We start from the raw sequence: 23,501 nt of genomic DNA, 5'->3' as shown, positions 1-23,501 counted from the left end.
CCGGCAGCACTCAAACAATGATACTCTCACCACCATGCTTGACTGTAGGCAAGACACACTTGTCTTTGAGCTCCATACCTAGTTTCCACCATACACAAGTGACGTCATCTGAACAAAATAAGTTTATCTTAGTCTCATCAGTAATCCATGTCCTTAGTCTGCAAGTCTTCAGCAAACTGTTTACGGGCTTTTTTGTGCATCATCTTCAGAATAGGTTACTTTCTGGGAAGTCAGCCATTCAGACCAGTTTGATGTATTGTGTGGTGTATGGTCTGAGCACTGACAGGCTGACCCCATACCCCTTTAACCTCTGCAGCAATGCTAGAGTCACTCATACATCTATTTTGCAAAGACAACCTCTGGATATGATACTGAGCACAAGCATTCAACTTCTTTGATCAACTATGGTGAGGCCTGTTTAGAGTGGAACCTGTCTTGTTAAAGTTCTTAGGTCTTGGCCACCGTGCTGCAGCTCATTTTCAGGGTGTTGACAATCTTCTTATAGCCTATGGCATCTTTATGTGGCGCAATATTTTTATTTTTTTTTCAGCTCCCCAGAGAGTTATTTGTCATGAGTAGAGATGAGCGAACAGTGTTCTATCGAACTCATGTTCGATCGGATATTAGGCTGTTCGGCATGTTCGAATCGAATCGAACACCACGTGGTAAAGTGCGCCATTACTCGATTCCCCTCCCACCTTCCCTGGCGCCTTTTTTGCTCCAATAACAGCGCAGGGTAGGTGGGACAGGAACTACGACACCGGTGACGTTGAAAAAAGTAGGCAAAACCCATTGGCTGCCGAAAACATGTGACCTCTAATTTAAAAGAACAGCGACGCCCAGCTTCGCGTCATTCTGAGCTTGCAATTCACCGGGGACGGAGGTTTCCGTCCAGTTAGCTAGGGGTTAGATTCTGGGTAGGCAGGGACAGGCTAGGATAGGAAGGAGAAGACAACCAACAGCTCTTATAAGAGCTAAATTCCAGAGAGACGCTTGTCAGTGTAACGTGGCACTGACGGGCTCAATCGCCGCAACCCAGCTTTCCGCGGATCCTGAATGGAATACACTGTCAGTGTATTCCCGTATACCCGATATATACCCCCGATACCCGTTCCAACGGTGTGCCCCCCCACCTTCACCCCAGAAATACCCTGCAAGTCCCTTAGCAATAGAATTGGGGCTATATACACCCACTATTTTTGCTACTGCCATATAGTGCCATTGTCTCACTGGGAATTCAAAGAATATATTGGGCTTACATATAACTTCAATTCCAGGGAGAAGCTTGTCAGTGTAACGTGGCACTGACGGGCTCAATCGCCGCAACCCAGCTTTCCCAGGATCCTGAATGGAACACACTTCACCTCAGAAATACCCTGCAAGTCCCCTAGCAATAGAATTGGGGCTATATACACCCACAATTTTTGCTACTGGTATATAGTGCCATTGTCTGACTGGGAATTCAAAGAATATATTGGGGTTACGTGCACCCACAATTTTTGCTACTGGTATATAGTGCCATTGTCTGACTGGGAATTCAAAGAATATATTGGGGTTACGTGCACCCACAATTTTTGCTACTGGTATATAGTGCCATTGTCTGACTGGGAATTCAAAGAATATATGGGGGTTACGTGCACCCACAATTTTTGCTGCTGCTATACAGTGCCATTGTCTCACTGGTAATTCAAAGATTATATTGGGGTTATGTGCACCCACAATTTTTGCTACTGCTATATAGTGCCAGTTTCTGACTGGTAATTCAAAGAATATATTGGGGTTATGTGCACCCACAATTTTTACTACTGGTATATAGTGCCATTGTCTGACTGGGAATTCAAAGAATATATGGGGGTTACGTGCACCCACAATTTTTACTACTGGTATATAGTGCCATTGTCTGACTGGGAATTCAAAGAATATATGGGGGTTACGTGCACCCACAATTTTTGCTACTGCTATACAGTGCCATTGTCTCACTGGGAATTCAAAGAATATATTGGGGTTATGTGCACCCACAATTTTTACTACTGGTATATAGTGCCATTGTCTGACTGGGAATTCAAAGAATATATGGGGGTTACGTGCACCCACAATTTTTGCTACTGCTATACAGTGCCATTGTCTCACTGGGAATTCAAAGATTATATTGGGGTTATGTGCACCCACAATTTTTGCTACTGCTATATAGTGCCAGTTTCTGACTGGTAATTCAAAGAATATATTGGGGTTATGTGCACCCACAATTTTTACTACTGGTATATAGTGCCATTGTCTAACTGGGAATTCAAAGAATATATGGGGGTTACGTGCACCCACAATTTTTACTACTGGTATATAGTGCCATTGTCTGACTGGGAATTCAAAGAATATATGGGGGTTACGTGCACCCACAATTTTTGCTACTGCTATACAGTGCCATTGTCTCACTGGGAATTCAAAGAATATATTGGGGTTATGTGCACCCACAATTTTTACTACTGGTATATAGTGCCATTGTCTGACTGGGAATTCAAAGAATATATGGGGGTTACGTGCACCCACAATTTTTGCTACTGCTATACAGTGCCATTGTCTCACTGGGAATTCAAAGATTATATTGGGGTTATGTGCACCCACAATTTTTGCTACTGCTATATAGTGCCAGTTTCTGACTGGTAATTCAAAGAATATATTGGGGTTATGTGCACCCACAATTTTTACTACTGGTATACAGTGCCATTGTCTCACTGGGAATTCAAAGATTATATTGGGGTTATGTGCACCCACAATTTTTGCTACTGCTATATAGTGCCAGTTTCTGACTGGTAATTCAAAGAATATATTGGGGTTATGTGCACCCACAATTTTTACTACTGGTATATAGTGCCATTGTCTGACTGGGAATTCAAAGAATATATGGGGGTTACGTGCACCCACAATTTTTGCTACTGCTATACAGTGCCATTGTCTCACTGGGAATTCAAAGAATATATTGGGGTTATGTGCACCCACAATTTTTACTACTGGTATATAGTGCCATTGTCTGACTGGGAATTCAAAGAATATATGGGGGTTACGTGCACCCACAATTTTTGCTACTGCTATACAGTGCCATTGTCTCACTGGGAATTCAAAGATTATATTGGGGTTATGTGCACCCACAATTTTTGCTACTGCTATATAGTGCCAGTTTCTGACTGGTAATTCAAAGAATATATTGGGGTTATGTGCACCCACAATTTTTACTACTGGTATATAGTGCCATTGTCTGACTGGGAATTCAAAGAATATATGGGGGTTACGTGCACCCACAATTTTTGCTACTGCTATACAGTGCCATTGTCTCACTGGGAATTCAAAGAATATATTGGGGTTATGTGCACCCACAATTTTTACTACTGGTATATAGTGCCATTGTCTGACTGGGAATTCAAATAATATGTGGGGGTTACGTGCACCCAAAATTTTTGCTACTGCTATACAGTGCCATTGTCTCACTGGGAATTCAAAGATTATATTGGGGTTATGTGCACCCACAATTTTTGCTACTGCAATATAGTGCCAGTTTCTGACTGGTAATTCAAAGAATATATTGGGGTTATGTGCACCCACAATTTTTGCTACTGGTATATAGTGCCATTGTCTGACTGGGAATTCAAAGAATATATGGGGGTTACGTGCACCCACAATTTTTGCTACTGCTATACAGTGCCATTGTCTCACTGGGAATTCAAAGATTATATTGGGGTTATGTGCACCCACAATTCTTGCTACTGCTATATAGTGCCAGTTTCTGACTGGTAATTCAAAGAATATATTGGGGTTATGTGCACCCACAATTTTTGCTACTGGTATATAGTGCCATTGTCTGACTGGGAATTCAAAGAATATATGGGGGTTACGTGCACCCACAATTTTTGCTACTGCTATACAGTGCCATTGTCTCACTGGGAATTCAAAGAATATATTGGGGTTATGTGCACCCACAATTTTTACTACTGGTATATAGTGCCATTGTCTGACTGGGAATTCAAAGAATATATGGGGGTTACGTGCACCCACAATTTTTGCTACTGCTATACAGTGCCATTGTCTCACTGGGAATTCAAAGATTATATTGGGGTTATGTGCACCCACAATTTTTGCTACTGCTATATAGTGCCAGTTTCTGACTGGTAATTCAAAGAATATATTGGGGTTATGTGCACCCACAATTTTTGCTACTGGTATATAGTGCCATTGTCTGACTGGGAATTCAAAGAATATATGGGGGTTACGTGCACCCACAATTTTTGCTACTGCTATACAGTGCCATTGTCTCACTGGGAATTCAAAGATTATATTGGGTTATGTGCACCCACAATTTTTGCTACTGCTATATAGTGCCAGTTTCTGACTGGTAATTCAAAGAATATATTGGGGTTATGTGCACCCACAATTTTTGCTACTGGTATATAGTGCCATTGTCTGACTGGGAATTCAAAGAATATATGGGGGTTACGTGCACCCACAATTTTTGCTACTGCTATACAGTGCCATTGTCTCACTGGGAATTCAAAGAATATATTGGGGTTATGTGCACCCACAATTTTTACTACTGGTATATAGTGCCATTGTCTGACTGGGAATTCAAAGAATATATGGGGGTTACGTGCACCCACAATTTTTGCTACTGCTATACAGTGCCATTGTCTCACTGGGAATTCAAAGATTATATTGGGGTTATGTGCACCCACAATTTTTGCTACTGCTATATAGTGCCAGTTTCTGACTGGTAATTCAAAGAATATATTGGGGTTATGTGCCCCCACAATTTTTACTACTGGTATATAGTGCCATTGTCTGACTGGGAATTCAAAGAATATATGGGGGTTACGTGCACCCACAATTTTTGCTACTGCTATACAGTGCCATTGTCTCACTGGGAATTCAAAGAATATATGGGGGTTACGTGCACCCACAATTTTTGCTACTGCTATACAGTGCCATTGTCTCACTGGGAATTCCACAAATAATTTGGGGATTCATTCACCCTACATCTCAGGCTCTTGCCATATTCACCCAGGTTGTCAGTGCTGCACCAGCTCGTTCCCAGACAGCTCGGCCCGAAAAACACGTTACCTATATAGAGGATTTGGACAATGAAGACAACATGTTCTAAATCAAATGTCTGCACCTTCTCCAGAATTAAAATAAAGGCAGCGTTTAACTTTCAAATAGCACTGCACAAAGGAAGAGCTTATCAGCTTGTCTCATGACATGCTACTGAAAAGTGTCATTTGTGTATCTTAATGTAAATATAGTTGTATAAGCTTTTTGGGTTTTAGGCACTGCGAAGTTATTTATTACCACCCGCTCCCTTATAATGATGATGACGCCAAAGTCACTGTGGGTGTTCAGAGCTCACAGCTTTGGGTGACATTTGTCTTGCTCTCTGTCGGTACCAGCTGTCTTTTTGGATACCGTAAAGTTATGTTGACTTTATTAACAGCTATAGAAGCTTTAGCCAGGTTGTGACGGTGTGTAACCCTAACAACACTAAGTGGGATACACATTAATAGTCAGTCTATGTACGCTAAACGTATCACTGAAGTAATTTTTTTTCCCTCTCCCCTAATATAAGAAAGGAACAGACATTAGACCTAGACCGGGGTTCGAGGCTTGTAAAAATCCAGTATTATTTGTTCTTCATGATGTGAAATATGTGTTGAAAAGAAACCCAAGATGAAGTCAGCCATGTGTGCCAGTGTGTTACTTGGCATGCCTTTGCTGGCCCCAACTGTAAGGGTCACTCTCCATTTCCTCCATTTTCCACTCCCCTTCACACCATTTGTGGTGAAGCAATGGGATGCACTGAAGTGCACCCTCTAGCCTCGTGTGGGACAGGGACATCAGATGCCACTCCAACCCCCTCGTCTTCCTCCGCCAGCCAACGGTTCGAAGATGAGAGGAGTGTGCTCTGAATGTTTTCTGCCTAGCAGAGGCTATTTCTCACTTACGAAAATGGCCCCACTTTGACCTGTATATCAGGCACAATGGTGTAGGTTTCAAAGAAACATGGCACCAACAAGTTGGAAAATGTGGGCCATGCGTGGACCGTGTTTGAGTCTGGCAAGCTCCAGATCTGCTACCAGGTTCCAGCCATTATCACAGGCGCAAAAATGCCAGGCCCCAGGTGTAGCAGGGAAAAAAAAATGCCATCTCAGCCAGGATGGCATCCCTGACCTCAGAGGCACTGTGCTGTCTGTCCCCCAAGCTGATCAGTTTCAGCACGGCCTGCTGACATCTCCCCATGCCAGTGTTACAGTGTTTTCTGCTAGTAGTTGGGGTGGAGGTTGCAGCATCGTAGGGTTTCAGTCTACTCCTGCCATGAATTTTGGCCTGGGAGAGGAGATAGGCCACCCCAGTTTGCACCCGGGGAACAGACTCCACCACATTCACCCTGCCTGTCATTAAAGATAAGCACTGCAGCATCCCTGACCACAGGCGCTTGTCCATGTGTCGGTGGTCAAGTGGACCTTGCAGCAAAGCGCAGAGCTCTGGGCCCGACTGATGTTATGGGACACATGCAGGCGCAAGGCAGGGACAGCACACCAAGAGAAGTAGTAACGGCTAGGCCCAGCATAGGGAGGTGCCCCAGCTGCCATCTGCTGACGGAAGGCCTGGGTCTCCAGAAGCATAAACAAACACCAACATCTCCAGGGCCAGCAGTTTATCGATGAGGCTGTTAAAGGCTTGGTCATGGGGGTGGGTTGTGTTGTACTTCTGCCTGCAATGAAAAGCTTGGGAAATGTGGAGTGGCTGGGAAGAGGCGCATGATGGTGCAGGCCAAAAGGGCGCATGAGGGTGAACTCCCCAATGTGTCAGAGATAGGTGTGTAGGTGTCCTTGCATCATATACTTGCACCATATTTGGCTTTGGAAGTTAATTTTGTGCCAAAAAGTGGTTAAGACAGCGATCCCTCAGCTACTCCCGTTACACTGTCTAGTGAAATTACCATCTTTGGAAGTGGACCACCACTTGTAAGATCCCAAAGGAAGCAGGCAAGAGATGTGCAGTGCAGAAAAAAAGATGAGAAAATAAGTGTAGGCTGTAGAGCACAGAGGGATCGGAGAGGACAGAGCTGGTGTCAGCCAGGTATTCCCACAACATGCGCCTATACTTGTCCCTCCTGGTGACACTAGGCCCCTGAGTGGCAGTAATTTGTCCAGGGGGGCCATTAACGTGTTCCAGACCTAGGAATAAGTCTTCCAACAGGGTAGAGTTTTGCATGCCTTTGCTTCTACCCACTGTTTTTGCTGCTTAGCTTCCCTCCACATCTACACTGCTTTCACCCCTAAACATCACCCCAGTTTATGCCTTTGTTTCTACCCTGTTTTTTTTGTTGAATTAGCTTCCCTCCACATCTACACTGCTTTAGCCCCTAAACATCACCCCAGTTTATGCCTTTGCTTCTACCCTGTTTTTTTTTGTTGAATTAGCTTCCCTCCACATCTACACTGCTTTAGCCCCTAAACATCACCCCAGTTTATGCCTTTGCTTCTACCCAGGTTTTTTGTTGATTTAGCTTCCCTCTACATCTACACTGCTTTAGCCCCTAGACATCACCCCTGTCCATGTGGGGTCGGTGGCCTCGTCATCCACCAACTCCTCTTCCAATTGCGCACTGGCCCCTTACTGCAAACCGCACATGACCACAGCTTGCCCTGATGGCAACTGTGTCTCATGATCCCCACTTAGGTCCAGACAAGTCGGTGGCGGGTCCAAAACCCCAAAATTGGAAGGAAATGGCGGATGCTGCAGTATTTCTAACACCTGTTCCTGGTGCTTGGGCCTGGTCTGTGTTGTACCCTGCACCCTGCTTAACGCAGCTGCCATATCCGAAGTTGTGCTCAGCGCATGCTAATGTTTCGTGTCCAGTGCAATGGATGGGATGGGATTTCACATAAGTCTGCCACCCATGGCCACTCATGATTGAGCAACTGAGGGAGTTGACTTTGACGAACCCGAGGGTTTTGAAGTTGGAACTACATCAAAGGTCTGTGCTGCTCACACACTCTGCTCAACACATGATATGTTTAGTGCCAGCAGTGTGGAGACGTCGCACAACAGCCGTTGTTCCAGCAGGTACAGGCGTTGTAGGAGTGCATAGAGGCTAGCAGCGGCAACTATAGACTTTAAAAACTATCCGCACAAGCGCCACACTTTCACCAGTAGCTCAGGAACATTGGGGTACCTTTTTCAAAAGATTAGCAGCAATGAGTTAAAAACGTGGCCCAGGCATGAAATATGTTGCAGGCTGCCAAGCTACAGAGCCAATCCCAGGTTACGGCCATTATCACTCATGACAACATGCCTGGGCCCAGGTGCAGTGGCAAAAACCACATTGCCGTCTCATCGAGGATGGCATGACTCACTTTGTAGGCAGTGTGCTGTCTGGCCCCCAAGCTGATGAGCTTCAGCACGGCCCGCTGACGTCTCCCCACACCAGTGTTGCAGCGTTTCCAGCTCGTAGCTGGGGTCAATTTAACAGCGGAGGAGGGTGGTGTTTCAGCCCTCCTCCCAGGAATGTTATGTGGGGAGACAAGTCAGGCCACCACATTTTGCGACCCGGTCCACGCCTCAACTACATTCAACCACTGTGCCCAAATTGAAAGGTAGCGTCCCTGTCCGCATGCACTTGTCCATTCGTAACTGGTCACATGGAACTTTAGGGCTAAGCGCTGAATTTAGGGACCGCCTCATGTTTGGGGGAAAGTGCTGGTGTGGACAGCACAGTGCGGTGGCGCAGTAGACACTCTGCCCAAAAAGGGCAGAGTGTCCCCCAGCCGGGATTCCAACATCTCCTGGGCCAGATTTCTTGAGATGAGGCCGTTGAAGCCTTGGGCATGTGGGTGGGTTGCGCTGTACTTTAGCATGAAATGAAAGGCTTGGGAGATGGGGAGTTGCTGGGAAGAGGCACATGATGGCGCGGGCAAAAGGAGAGATGGCAGGAAAAGGTGAGGATAAGGGTGAACTCCCCAAAGTGTCAGAGGCAGATGTGGAGGTGTCCTGGCTGCTGGTCTGGACTGCAGCGCCAGCCCTGTCAACAGTGGGAGAGGCAGTGGCCGCCAGGCCAAACGACGATTATCCTGCGCTTGCTCTCACCCACTGAGCCCAGGGCTTGCCTTCCAAATGATGGCACCCGCAAGAGGTGGTGAGATTCCTCTCCGCAGATCTCCAAACCATCTTGGACTTGCAAATTGCACTAAATTTGTCATGTAACTGACATGTATATGATGAGTCTATCCATTGTCTGTTCATTTTGGTGAAAGTCAGCCTGTCAGCTGACAGACAGCTGTGCTTGTCAGTGATGATGCCACCGGCTGCTTGTACCCCCAGTTTTTGCTGCTTAGCTTGCCTCCACATCCACACTGCTTTTGCCCCTACACATCACCCCTATCCATGCCTGTGCCTCTAGCCATAAGTCTGCCACCCATGGAAACTCATGGTGCAGAAAGTGAGGGAGCTGACTCTGAGGAACCCTTGGGTTTTGTAGCTGGTACTCCATCAAAGGTCTCTGCTGCTCACACACCCTGCTGAACATACGGTATCTAGGGTTAGAGCGTGTGGTGACCTCGCACAACAGTAGGTGCTTCAGGCAGATGTAGGCCTTGCTGGAGTGTATTGCGGCTAGCTCCAGGTACTGTAGACTTGGGAAAGTGGGTGTCCAAGTGCCGCACTTTCACCCTTAGCTCAGCTAATTTGGGGTATGTTTTTAAAAATCATTGCACCACTACATTGAACACGTGGGCCAGGCATGGAACGTGTTGGAGGCTGGCAAGCTCCAGAGCCCTCCAACAAGACAAAAAAGCCTGGCCCCAGGGGCAGCGGGGATAAACAAATTGCCATCTCATCCAGGATGGCATCCCTGACCTCAGAGGCAGTGTGCTGTCCGTCTCCCAAGCTGATGAGCTTCAGCCCAGCCTGCTGACGTCTCCCCACACCAGTGTTGCAGCGTTTTCAGCTCGTAGCTGGGGTCAATCTAACAGCGGAGGAGGAGGAGGGTGGTGTTTCAGCCCTCCTCCCAGGAATGTTTTGTGGGGAGACAAGTCAGGAAAATTCTTGAAACGGGAGAGTTTTGCATCTTTGCCCTTGCTGCCTATGGACATCCCTTTGCCTCTAGCCACCATTTTCCCTGCTTTGCTTGCCTCCACATCCACACTGCTTTTGCCCCTAGACATCACCCCAGTCCATGCCTTAGCTTGTACCCCCAGTTTTTCCTGCTTAGCTTGCCTCCACATCCACACTGCTTTTGCCCCTAGACATCACCCCAGTCCATGCCTTAGCTTGTACCCCCAGTTTTTCCTGCTTAGCTTGCCTCCACATCCACACTGCTTTTGCCCCTAGAAATCGCCCCAGTCCATGCCTTAGCTTGTACCCCCAGTTTTTCCTGCTTAGCTTGCCTCCACATCCACACTGCTTTTGCCCCTAGACATCATCCCTATCCATGCCTCTGCCCCTAGCCATAACTCTGCCACCCCTGGAAACTCATGGTGCAGAAACTTTGGGAGCTGACTTTGAGGAACCCTTGGGTTTTGTAGATGGAACTCCATCAAAGGTCTGTGCAGCTCACACACCCTGCTCAAGATATGGTATTGTAGGGTTTCAGCGTGTGTGAATGACGGACAACAGCCTGTGTTTGGACAGATGTAGGCCTTGCTAGAGTGTTTTTAGGCTAGCAGCGACTCCTGTGCACTTGCAAAAGTGGGCGCACAAGCGCCGCATTTTCAACAGTAGCTTCGGTACATTTGGGTATGTTTTTAAAAAACTTTGCACCACTAGGTTAGACGTGGGCCAAACATGAAACGTGTTGGAGGCTGGCAAGCTCCAGAGCCGCTACCAGGTTCCAGCCATTATCACAGGCGTAAAAATGCCAGGCCCCAGGTGTAGCAGGGAAAAAAAAATGCCATCTCAGCCAGGATGGCATCCCTGACCTCGGAGGCACTGTGCTGTCTGTCCCCCAAGCTGATGAGCTTCAGCACCGCCTGCTGACGTCTCCCCACACCAGTGTTTTAGCGTTTGCCGCTAGTAGCTGTGGTGGAGGTTGCAGCGTCGTAGGGTTTCAGTCTACTCCTGCCATGAATTTTGGCCTGGGAGAGGAGATAGGCCACCCCAGTTTGCACCCGGGGAACAGACTCCACCACATTCACCCTGCCTGTCATTAAAGATAAGCACTGCAGCATCCCTGACCACAGGCGCTTGTCCAAGTGTCGGTGGTCAAGTGGACCTTGCAGCAAAGCGCGGAACTAAGGGCCCACCTGATGTTGAGTGACACGTGCTGGTGCAAGGCGGGGACGCCACACCGGGAGAAGTTGAGACGGCTAGGGACGGCATAGTGAGGTGCCACAGTTGCCATCAGGTCCGGGAAGGCGGGAGTTTCAACAAGCCGGAACGCCAACCTCTCCTGGGCCAGCAGTTTAGCGATGTTGGCGTTCTAGGCTTGCGTGGGTGGGTGGTTAGCGGTGTATTTCTGCCGGCGCTCCAATGTCTGAGAGATGGTGGGTTGTTGTAAAGAAGCGCCTGATGGTGCCTTTGATGGTGCAGGAGAAGGAGATAAGACAGAAACAGGGGAGGATGAGGGAGAAGTCAACAAAGTGGCGGAGGCAGATGAAGTGATGTCCTGGCTCGTCCTCTGGAGTGCATCGCCAGCACTGTGAGCAGAGGCAGTGGCATGAACGGCGGGCGACGTTTGTCCTGCCGTTGCTGCCTGCCACTGATTCCATTGCTTGGATTCCAAATGACGGTGCATTGAAGTGGTGGACAGGTTGCTCTTCTCAGGGCCCCTACTCGATTTCGAGAGGCAAATTGTGTAGACGACACTATATCTGTCCTCGGCGCATTCCTTGAAAAAACTCTACACCTTCAAGAAACGTGCCCTCGATGGGGGAGTTTTTCTGGGCTGGGTACAAAAGGGAACATCTTCGGACATTCCGGGTCTGGCCTGGCTTCGGCAAAGCAGCTGACCTCTTCCTCTGGACATGTCTCTGCCTCTAGCTACCCTTTTTGGTGCTGCACCCGCCTCAACATCCACACTACTTTCCCAGCTTGACATCCGCCTTGTCCAGGTGGGGTCGGTGTCCTCGTCGTCCACCACCTCCTCTTCCAACTCCTGTCTCGCCTCCTCCTCCTGCACAATGCGCATGTCAACTGGCTGCCCTGACAGCAACTGCGTCTCATCATCGTCGATGAGGGTGGGTTGCTGGTCATCCGCCACCAAATCGACCGGAGATGGAATGGAGGAGACTCTAGTGTTTGAGCATCTGGACACAGATACTCGTCTGTTAGGTCCGTGGAATCGCGAAATGGAGGGGCAGGTTGCGGTACAGTCAAAGGAAGGGAGAACAGCTCTGGGGAGCAGGGACAGTTGGGGTTATTGTTCTGGGAAGATTGGGAATTTTGGGTGGAAGGAGGACAAGACTGTTGGGTAAGAGGAGGTAGAGGCTGACTGGCTGGTGGACAATGTGCTTTAAGCGTTATCCGACAGCCATTGCAAGACCTGTTCCTGGTTCTCGGGCCTACTAATCTTTGTACCATTCAGCCTAGTTAATGTGGAACTTTTGTGCAAAGCGCAGAACTTAGGGCCCGCCTGATGTTAAGGGACACACGCTGGTACAAGGCTCAACTCACCCTAAGTGCCAAAAACACTGCTGGTGCAAGGCTCTACTCATGCCAAGGGCCTCAATCTCTGCTGGTAGCTCAGCTTAAGGTCCTGTAACTTTGTTTGGAAGGGCTCATGTTAAGGGCTAGAAAAGTGAATTTTGGAAGGTCTTACCACATCACACACACACACACACACACACACTCAAAATGACAGTTAAGGGTGAGGGCTTTTGGAATTCCCATTGCCTATTCCATTTGTGGTTGTCATGGGGAACGTGATTTAAAGGGGTGGTTGTTACTGTTTGTTGAGCTTAAATTGGGGTTTGTGTCCATCCATTTGGGGAGTAAAGAAGGTTTCCAGGTATTTTCCCACTTTGATAGAGGTTTTTTTGAATGTGAAAAGTGTGTAGTTGTTAGGCAGTGATGTTGGGGTAATAGAGGGTCTTTGGTGTGTTAGATGCCCCCAGACATGCTTCCCCTGCTGTCCCAGTGTCATTCCAGAGGTGTTGGCATCATTTCCTGGGGTGTCATAGTGGACTTGGTGACCCTCCAGACACGGATTTGGGTTTCCCCCTTAACGAGTATCTGTTCCCCATAGACTATAATGGGGTTCGAAACCCGTTCGAACACACGAACATTGAGCGGCTGTTCGAATCGAATTTCGAACCTCGAACATTTTAGTGTTCGCTCATCTCTAGTCATGAGCTGCCATGTTGAACTTCCAGTGACCAGTATGAGAGAGTGTGAGAGCGATAAAACCAAATTTAAGACATCTGCTCCGAAGTCACACTGAGGAATTGTAACACTAACAAGTCACATGACACTGATGAGGGTAAATGGCTAATTTGACATAATTTGTACATTTTCACTTAAGGGTGTACTCACTTATGTTGCCAGGAGTTTAGACATTAATGGTTGTGTGCTGAGTAATTTTGATGGCACAATAAATTTATACTGTTATACAAGCTGTACACTGACTACTTTACATTGTTTCAAAGTGTTATTTCTTTAGTACTGTCCCATAAAAATATATAATGAAGTAATTACGAAATTGTGAGAGGGTGTATTCACTTCTGTGAGATACTGTATATAGAGAGGCTACTGAAGGAAAATAGCTTCATATATGTAGCCCTGCTGTGGTTTTCCACACTGGTTTTCACCCACTGTTTTTGAAAAAAATCAATGGGGCCTCTTAATAAATCAAGTACAAACCTTGCGCCAGAATGGTAATCTATAGATTTTTTGTATAATTAACACCCGCAAAGTGTCAACTATATGTTGGGCCAAGACATCCCCTTTCCAGTCTTAACCCGCTCTCCACCCACATTTTTGGAAAGTGATGAGTGAGGCACAGAACTGGCGTAGATGTGTTGATAAATTCCCCCACTTATCTGTGGACCTAATAAGGGAATAAGGGACATTTAGCTAACCAAAAAGATACAAAGTAGAAGAAAATGTATTGGGGTAGAAAACAATACTTGCACATCAAAAATCAACAGCTATCAAATTTGTATAAGGCTCTGATAACAACGTTATGTAATATACATAAAAACCAAAGATTAAAATGAGACTTACTTGGAAACATGGTCCCATGTACAGCTAGAATTATCTCTCAGTTTTAAAGGTGATTCTTCTTTAAAGGGTGAAAAACTGTCAGAAAGACGTATGACATCTTCTAAAGGCTTTACCACATTATCCTTAACAAATGGCAGAAATATTAAACCATTAGGAGAAGTTCAAATGTGACAGAGAGCTCAGCTGAAACGGGTAGTACAGATGAAACACAAAATAATGTTACCATTACCTAATACCAGGATATTTACAATTTTGCTACCATAAATAAAGTGCAATTTCCACCCACAATTTTTTGATAGTGTCATATATAGATGTGTCAGCACTTCACATCATAGACTCTGTAAACTTTTATCCAGGGGTGCTTTATGTCCATTTATGAAATGATGCCCCTGCACCAAATTTTTATATAATTCGTGGGAATCAAATATTTAGCTATGTAACTCCAAATATTAGAAGATAATATTATTTGAATTGCTCTGATCGCCCGGAGGACCAGAACACCAGCTAACAGACTGCTATGGGCCTTAGTTGTATATAAAAATAAACAATTGAATAAAGTGATAAAATGTACTAGACTGTTTTTTATTGTATTTTAAATTCATTGTTCATGTATCTCTGCATATCATAGCATATCATAGCAAACTGCATATCATAGCATTTTACTACAACTCAATCAGACTTTATACAAATTACATACATTATAAGTCAAACACAATATTTGCAAACCATTACTATCTATTAAAAATTGGTAAGTATATTATTGTTATATTAAAGTAATACACACTGCCATCTAGGGTACATTTTCTGACATTGCATGCTATGATATACCACATTTTATAATTTCCCCACATAATGCTCACATCGCTTATTTTTATGATATCATGGAAATGCATCTTCTGCAGCTGAGATTGCTCTGTAGAATGACCCAAGGATCTGCCAGTTTTTAGATGGAGTGATCTGCCAGGTATATCAGACGCTAGTCCTTTGAGCTCCTGAAAAGTACAAACCAATTACGTTCTTCATGTTTTATTCTGCCAGTGACTAAAGCATAGGAAACATATTAATGATATGAATATACACTATTGCGTACTAGTATGAAATATTTTTACCCCTATCAAAAGAGAAATAAAAAATAGCTCAATATATTAAATGTAACATATGCTCCATTTCAGTCCTTTGAGAAATTCTTTGAACAATGTTTGCATGGTCTGAATTGACATTGACTATACAACCTAGTGAAAATGATACCTATACAGATCAATACAATTAGAACACAACTGGCACATATGGACAGCTCCTTCACAATGGCTATTTCTTGGTCATAAGCTCCCCACGAACCTGTACAAGCAATATCCCATGAAAACTGCTGCTTGACAACTGAAAAGGGTGTACTTGAATGCTGAATTCAAGAATGAGACTTATCAATCAACAGATGACATGTTGATGTGGATGAAATAATGTATTCCAGTATACATGCAAACACTATATAGTACAGAACAACCCAAAAAAAATTGACCCATTAAATCAAAATAAATCAATAACTATCAATTAGATCAATATATTATATCAATAAATAGTACCTACAGTACCCAATAGGGGGTCTAATAAGTGCAAAAAAAAACATTTAAAAAAAAAAAAGTAAAACCAAATATAAAAAATAGATTAAAATTAAAATATTAAAAATTCATGAACAATCACCCCGCTTTCCCTATTACTGTGTCTGAAAAAGCCCGATCTACAAACCTATAAAAATATTTCTCCAATCAGTTTTATGTTAAAGAGGACCTTTCATCAGATTGGGCACAGGCAGTTCTATATACTGCTGGAAAGCCGATCTGTGCCCCGGGTAATGCGCTATTGGTCCCGGTACCATAGCGCTTTACAGTCATAAGGGCGTTCCTGCTCACAGTACTCGTCCATAGACGAGTATTATCAGGAGGGGGCGTTCCTCACCGCTCACACTGTGCAGCACGATAGGCGCTGCTGTGGAGAAGGACGTTCCTGACTGACTGTCAGAAACGCCCTTCTGACTGTAAAGCACTACGGTACCGGGACCAATAGCGCTTTAGAAAGCCGACAGTGTGCTGAAAGTCAGCTTTCCAGCAGTATATGGAACTGCCTGTGCCCAATCTGATGAAAGGTCCTCTTTAAGGGGTTAAAATGTAACTAAAACTATCTAAATTTGGCATTCCCAGAATCATACCGAAACATAGAATACAGGTGTCATATCATTTTGACTGCACAGTGAACGCTGTAAAACAAAGTCTGTAAGAAAGTAGCACAAATACACTTTTTCTCCAATACCACCCAGTTCTGAATTTGTTTTCTAGCTTCCCAGTACATTGTATAGAATAATAAATGGCACTATTATGAAGAACAATTTGTCCTGCAAACATTAAGTTAATAGAGTCCAGCAGTGTGTAATTTAGTCTCAGTATAAATACACCTGTTCTGTGAAGGCCTCAATGGTTTGTTAGAGAACACCAGTGAACAAACAGCATCATGAAGACCAAGGAAGTCACCAGACAGGTCAAAGATAAAGTTGTGGAGAAGTTTAAAACAGGGTTAGGTTACAAAAACATATCTAAACTTTGAGCATCCCAAAGAGCACTGTTCAATCCAGCATCCAAAAATTGAAAAAGTATTCTACAACTGTAAAACTACCAAGGCATGGCCGTCCACCTAAACTAACAGATCAAGCAAGGTGAGAACTGGTCAGAGAAGCAGCCAAGAGAGCCATGGCCACTCTGGATGATCTAAAGAAATCCACAGCTCAGGTGGGGGAATCTGTCTACCAGACAACTATAAGTGATGCACTCCAGAAATCTGGCCTTTATGGAATAGTGGCAAGAAGAAAACCATTGTTGAAATAAAGACATAAGAAGTGCCATTTGCAGTTTGCCACAAGCCATATAGAGGATACAGAAAACATGTGGAAGAAGGTGCTCTGGTCAGAAGAGGCCAAAGTTGAACTTTTTGGCCTAAATTCAAAGTGCTACGTGTGGCAGAAAAGTAACGCTGCTCATCACCCTGAACACACCAACCCCACTGTGAAACAAGGTGGTGGCAGCATCATGCTGTGGGGAGGCTTTTCTTCAGCTGAGACAAGGAAGCTGGTCAGAGGTGATGGGAAGATGTATGGAGCTAAATACAGGGAAATTGTGGAAGAAAACCTGTTGGAGGCTGCAAAAGAACATGAGCCTGGGAAGGAGATTCACATTCCAGGAAGACAATGACCCTAAACATACAGCCTGAGCTACAGTGGAATGGTTTAGATCAAAGAATATTCATGTGTTAGAATGGCTCAGTTAACGTCCAGACCTAAATCCCATTAAGCATATGTGGCAAGACATGAAAATTGCTGTTTACAGACGGTCTCCATCCGATCTGGCTGAGCTTCATCTATCTTGCAAAGAAGAATAGCCAAAAATCTCAGTCTCTAGATGCACAAAGCTGGTAGAGAAATACCCCAAAAGACTTGCAGCTGTAATTGCAGCCAAAGGAGGCTCTACAAAGTACTGATGTAGGGAGGATGAATACTTTTGCATGTCGCACTTTTCATGTAAATATGTCACTCATTTCAGAACATGGCAATGCAAAATTAATTGATTTATGTCCACAAATGAGTTTTTGTTCTGCAGAATTTGTAACAAATAAAAAAAATATATAAATTAGGTATCACTGTAATAGTATCAAAAGCAATAAAATATCCAGCGCCAAAAAACTTGATTAAAACTTCACCTTTACTTAATCCATGTTAAAAAAAGATTACAAAATGGATCCAAGTATGCAATACAAAACAGCTATTTTGTATTGCATACTTGGATCCATTTTGTAATCTTTTTTTAACATGGATTAAGTAAAGGTGAAGTTTTAATCAAGTTTTTTGGCGCTGGATATTTTATTGCTTTTGATACGAATTATATCCTTTCCGGTCAAGGATCTTTCCGAAGCAGCCTACTCAAGTATGTTTCCATTCCATTTTCACTTTTGCTGGGTTTGAGCAGTTATTTCTTTATTTTGCATCACTGCAATAGTACCGATCCACAGAATAAAGGTTACATGTTAATTATGCTTTACGCTGCATGGCAAAAAATTTTAAAGGTAAAATGCAATGCCAGAATTGATGTTTTTTTTTTTCTTTCCTAAATTCACCACAAAAAAAGTGTTGATAAAATGTATTCAATAAGTTATAAGCACCCAAAAATTGTGTCATTACAAAAAGCACTTCATCCCACAAAAAAACCTCATATGGCTACATCATCAGAAAAATTACAAAACATAGTTTGTACAATGTGAAGACAAAAAAACAAAACAAAACAAAAATATCACCAAATGTCATATTTCTGGAAAAATTGCAGTTTTCACTGTTCATTATCAGCTGCGCATTCATTTCTGGAATTAAATTAATGGAACGCTCAATGGTTAAAAATGCTCACTATACCACTTCATAAATCCCTTCAGTGGTATATTTTCAAAAATGGTATCAATTGTCTGTGAATTCCATTTTACTGACATTTCAGGACATGATAGCATGATGTTCAAAAAACAAACTGCACTCCAAATACCACTGTCTATTGGCTGAGTGGCTGATGTCAAGTGATGTTACGAAAAAAACATGTGTTTCGTCTGTATTTTCCCTGGGCAAAACGTGTTAGTTTGTCCGAAACAAAGTGGCAATTGTTTATGTTGGTGACAAACAGCAAAACAATTTGGAATAAGCAACAATGATTCATAAGACTCATATGTAGAACAAACTATCCAAGTTAGACAACACCTTAGCAGGTTTTGCCATTGAAGCAAGAGAATATAACACAATAGCAACGCTTTATTATTTACCTGTAAATCCAGTGTGTGCTGTAACCTCAGTCGCATTGTTTCTTGCTCCAGATGTTGGATTACTGCTTGGCATTCTGACAACTGTGATAAACACTGCAGTGTATAAATGTGGCCATATCAGTCACTTTATGTTAGTTCTCCATCTAAGTATTTAGTTATATATTAAATTATTTATTACATAGCTTAAACATTAATCCATACTGTAAATTAATGGGTTTCTGCTACACTGTCATGTTTATTTCTTATGGGAGGTATTTTTTGCTGGATGTTGGTACTTGCCACTGATGGGGAGATGTGCCACCATGAGGTATTTGGTGGTGCTACACGTATTAGGTGTGTTGTACTGTTTTATGTGGTTGCCACTGGTGAGGGTATTTATTATAAGAACAGCACAGTGGCATATGTATGTTTATTGCAGCATTTCTCTTCTGGTAAGGCCCCAACATCACTACAGATTGACTGGTGAGGTTCAAATCAACAAAGTTAGAAAATCTACCAGTATGCAGCAAGGGCAGAGATTTAACAACGTGTTGCTAATCTAGAAATTATGATTATTTGATACACGACTATAAAAAAAATTGTAAAAAAAAAAATGTTTCTCCATGGTAAAAGGTTTTGTGAACCTAGTTTATCAAATACATTACCTTTTCTAAGGCAGCTTCAGTTCTTGTTAAGTTCCCTTTAAGGGTGGTATTTTCAGTCTTGAGAATCTCAAAAGTTTCAGAAAGCTTGAACCTCTCAGAAGCTTCATGAACGCACTCCTTCATTAACTTTTTTCGCTCCACTTTTAGAATATTTTTATCCTGACAAAAGCATAACAAAAGACATGTTACAGAATTTTAAAGATTATCATTAGAGATGAGCGAGTAGTATCCAATCGAGTAGGTATTCGATCAAATACTACAGTATTTGAAATACTTGTACTCGGTCGAATATCAAGGGATAAACGCAGTAAAAATTTGATTCCCCTCCCACCTTCCCTGGCTTTTTATTTTACACCAATAACTATACAGGGGAGGTGGGACAGGAACTAGGACAAAAAAAAAACGTATACAGTCATTAGCTGACTATATCAGTAGTAGTCGTGGCAGCAGCAATAATAATAATACTGGGACTTGGGCAAGTTAGATGCCCCCAGGCATGCTTCCCTTGCTGACCCAGTTGCATTCCAGAGGTGTTGGCATCATTTCCTGAGGTGTCATTGTGGACTTGGTGACTCCAATTGGTCGAATTTTGGTTTCCCTGAAACGAGCATGTTTTTCCCATAGACTATATGGGATTCGATATTCGAACGAATAGTTGAATATTGAGGTCTACTCGAATCGAATTTTCAAATATTTCACTACTTGCTCATCTCTAATTATCATAACTTATTAACTACTATATTTTTCCATCAATAAAGCTCTTTGAAGTCTGGTGAAAAGACTTTTACTGATACCATTCCCGGATATTGACAACTTTTTATTACATGTTATGTGCAGCAAGATGATCACAAAACAGCATTTCTGTGTGTTTTTTTAGCTTTATTTTGTACGACATGAGCTGTTTTTTATTGCGATGGCTGTTAAAGAGGTGGTTACAAATATGTTGACACCAAACGTGTATAGTTTTTCATTTGTATTTGTTTACACAAGTAAGAATCTAGACCCTTTATAACTGGATGTGCTTAATTTAAATTTACTGCGGTGTATTCTGGCTGTCAGCACATGGCAGACAGCATATCAGCTCTCCCATTGGGGGAACAAATGAGGGAGGCAGCAAGAGATAACAAACCTTTAGATACTACAGTCGAAATTGTCCATGACATCAAACAGGTTAAATATTCTTCATGTGACAACAGTGCTGGACTAGGGCCCACCAATAAAACTCACTATACAGCTATGTGCAGTTATTTTCTGACACTCGTTGGCAAATCCTAAAATGTCACCAACATAAATTTATTTTTCAGTAGTAGCTTGCTGCCTAGCCCTTGCCTCTGATTGTTTCTGTCCTCGGTCCTGTTAGTAGTTAGTAGAAGATCGGGCCCAGGGAGGATTGGTTCTAGTTGACCTGACTGTGCACCTAGATGTCAATCTCAGCCTACCAAAGAATCTGCAGTATACAAAAATAAACTGGGTCATTTCTTAACAGCTTGCAGACAATACAGTAACTTTACACGTCATGGTGGTCCTCTACTAAAACTGTAAGGACCTACAGTATATAAAGCAAAAATAAAAACTCCTCCAAAGTTCTATTATCCTTTAGCAGTGTTTTGTGCCATAAAAAAAAAAAAATCCCATCCTTTTTGTTTACATTGTCCCGGTTATTGAAATAAATAAAAAAAAACTACAAAAGTATAATTAACAAAAATAAAAAAATATATATCACAGAAAAACAGTATAGCATACTAGTTCATAGCCTGGTTGAGATGCATTTGAGTGTCTGAATGAAGCACAATGAATGTGTTGTGCGACACAAAGGGTGAGATGAACGCCCACCTGACACAGGGGCTCTCCAGAGAAATTACTTGTTCATCTGTGGACCAGTTCAAGCTTGATATACAAGAGTCAACACTGTCATTATTTGGGGAAATTGGTGAAATAAGCTGCAAATGCAATTACTTTTACAATATGGATGGTGTTTTATGTAGTTATTAGAGATGAGCGAACAGTGTTCTATCGAACTCATGTTCGATCGGATATTAGACTGTTCGGCATGTTCGAATCGAATCGAACACCGCGTGGTAAAGTGCGCCATTACTCGATTCCCCTCCCACCTTCCCTGGCGCCTTTTTTGCTCCAATAACAGCGCAGGGTAGGTGGGACAGGAACTACGACACCGGTGACGTTGAAAAAAGTAGGCAAAACCCATTGGCTGCCGAAAACATGTGACCTCTAATTTAAAAGAACAGCGACGCTCAGCTTCGCGTCATTCTGAGCTTGCAATTCACCGGGGACGGAGGTTTCCGTCCAGTTAGCTAGGGCTTAGATTCTGGGTAGGCAGGGACAGGCTAGGATAGGAAGGAGAAGACAACCACAACAGCTCTTGTAAGAGCTAAATTCCAGGGAGAAGCTTGTCAGTGTAACGTGGCACTGACGGGCTCAATCGCCGCAACCCAGCTTTCCCAGGATCCTGAATGGAATACACTGACAGTGTATTCCCGTATACCCTATATATACCCCCGATACCCGTTCCAACGGTGTGCCCCCCCACCTTCACCCCAGAAATACACTGCAAGTCCCCTAGCAATAGATTTGGGGCTATATACACCCACTATTTTTGCTACTGCCATATAGTGCCATTGTCTGACTGGGAATTCAAAGAATATATTGGGGTTACAAATACCCTCATTTCTTGCTACTGGTATATAGTGCCAGTTTCTGACTGGTAATTCAAAGAATATATTGGGGTTATAAATACCCTCATTTCTTGCTACTGCCATATAGTGCCAGTTTCTGACTGGTAATTCAAAGAATATATTGGGGTTACGTGCACCCACAATATTTGCTACTGGTATATAGTGCCATTGTCTGACTGGGAATTCAAAGAATATATTGGGGTTACAAATACCCTCATTTCTTGCTACTGCCATATAGTGCCAGTTTCTGACTGGTAATTCAAAGAATATATTGGGGTTACGTGCACCCACAATTTTTGCTACTGGTATATAGTGCCATTGTCTGACTGGGAATTCAAAGAATATATTGGGGTTACAAATACCCTCATTTCTTGCTACTGCCATATAGTGCCAGTTTCTGACTGGTAATTCAAAGAATATATTGGGGTTACGTGCACCCACAATTTTTGCTACTGGTATATAGTGCCATTGTCTGACTGGGAATTCAAAGAATATATTGGGGTTACAAATACCCTCATTTCTTGCTACTGCCATATAGTGCCAGTTTCTGACTGGTAATTCAAAGAATATATTGGGGTTACGTGCACCCACAATTTCTGCTACTGGTATATAGTGCCATTGTCTGACTGGGAATTCAAAGAATATATTGGGGTTACAAATACCCTCATTTCTTGCTACTGCCATATAGTGCCAGTTTCTGACTGGTAATTCAAAGAATATATTGGGGTTACGTGCACCCACAATTTTTGCTACTGGTATATAGTGCCATTGTCTGACTGGGAATTCAAAGAATATATTGGGGTTACAAATACCCTCATTTCTTGCTACTGCCATATAGTGCCAGTTTCTGACTGGTAATTCAAAGAATATATTGGGGTTACGTGCACCCACAATTTTTGCTACTGGTATATAGTGCCATTGTCTGACTGGGAATTCAAAGAATATATTGGGGTTACAAATACCCTCATTTCTTGCTACTGCCATATAGTGCCAGTTTCTGACTGGTAATTCAAAGAATATATTGGGGTTACGTGCACCCACAATTTTTGCTACTGGTATATAGTGCCATTGTCTGACTGGGAATTCAAAGAATATATTGGGGTTACAAATACCCTCATTTCTTGCT

The 23,501-nt window shown here is 43.3% G+C and overlaps 1 protein-coding gene across 1 annotated transcript in view; it reads right to left on the bottom strand.

Moving 5' to 3' along the window:
- CCDC158 (coiled-coil domain containing 158) overlaps positions 1–23,501 on the bottom strand; it is a 112,983-nt gene that overhangs the window by 27,706 nt on the left and 61,776 nt on the right. The window contains 4 exon segments of the mRNA XM_075283280.1: positions 14,200–14,321; positions 15,060–15,191; positions 19,039–19,131; positions 19,683–19,841. Of these exon segments, the coding sequence (XP_075139381.1) occupies positions 14,200–14,321; positions 15,060–15,191; positions 19,039–19,131; positions 19,683–19,841 (506 nt within the window).

The sequence above is a fragment of the Leptodactylus fuscus genome, chromosome 1 (genome assembly GCF_031893055.1).
Source record: "Leptodactylus fuscus isolate aLepFus1 chromosome 1, aLepFus1.hap2, whole genome shotgun sequence".
In the NCBI taxonomy this organism is placed as follows: domain Eukaryota; kingdom Metazoa; phylum Chordata; class Amphibia; order Anura; family Leptodactylidae; genus Leptodactylus; species Leptodactylus fuscus.
This window is presented reverse-complemented; position numbering and strand designations above follow the sequence as displayed.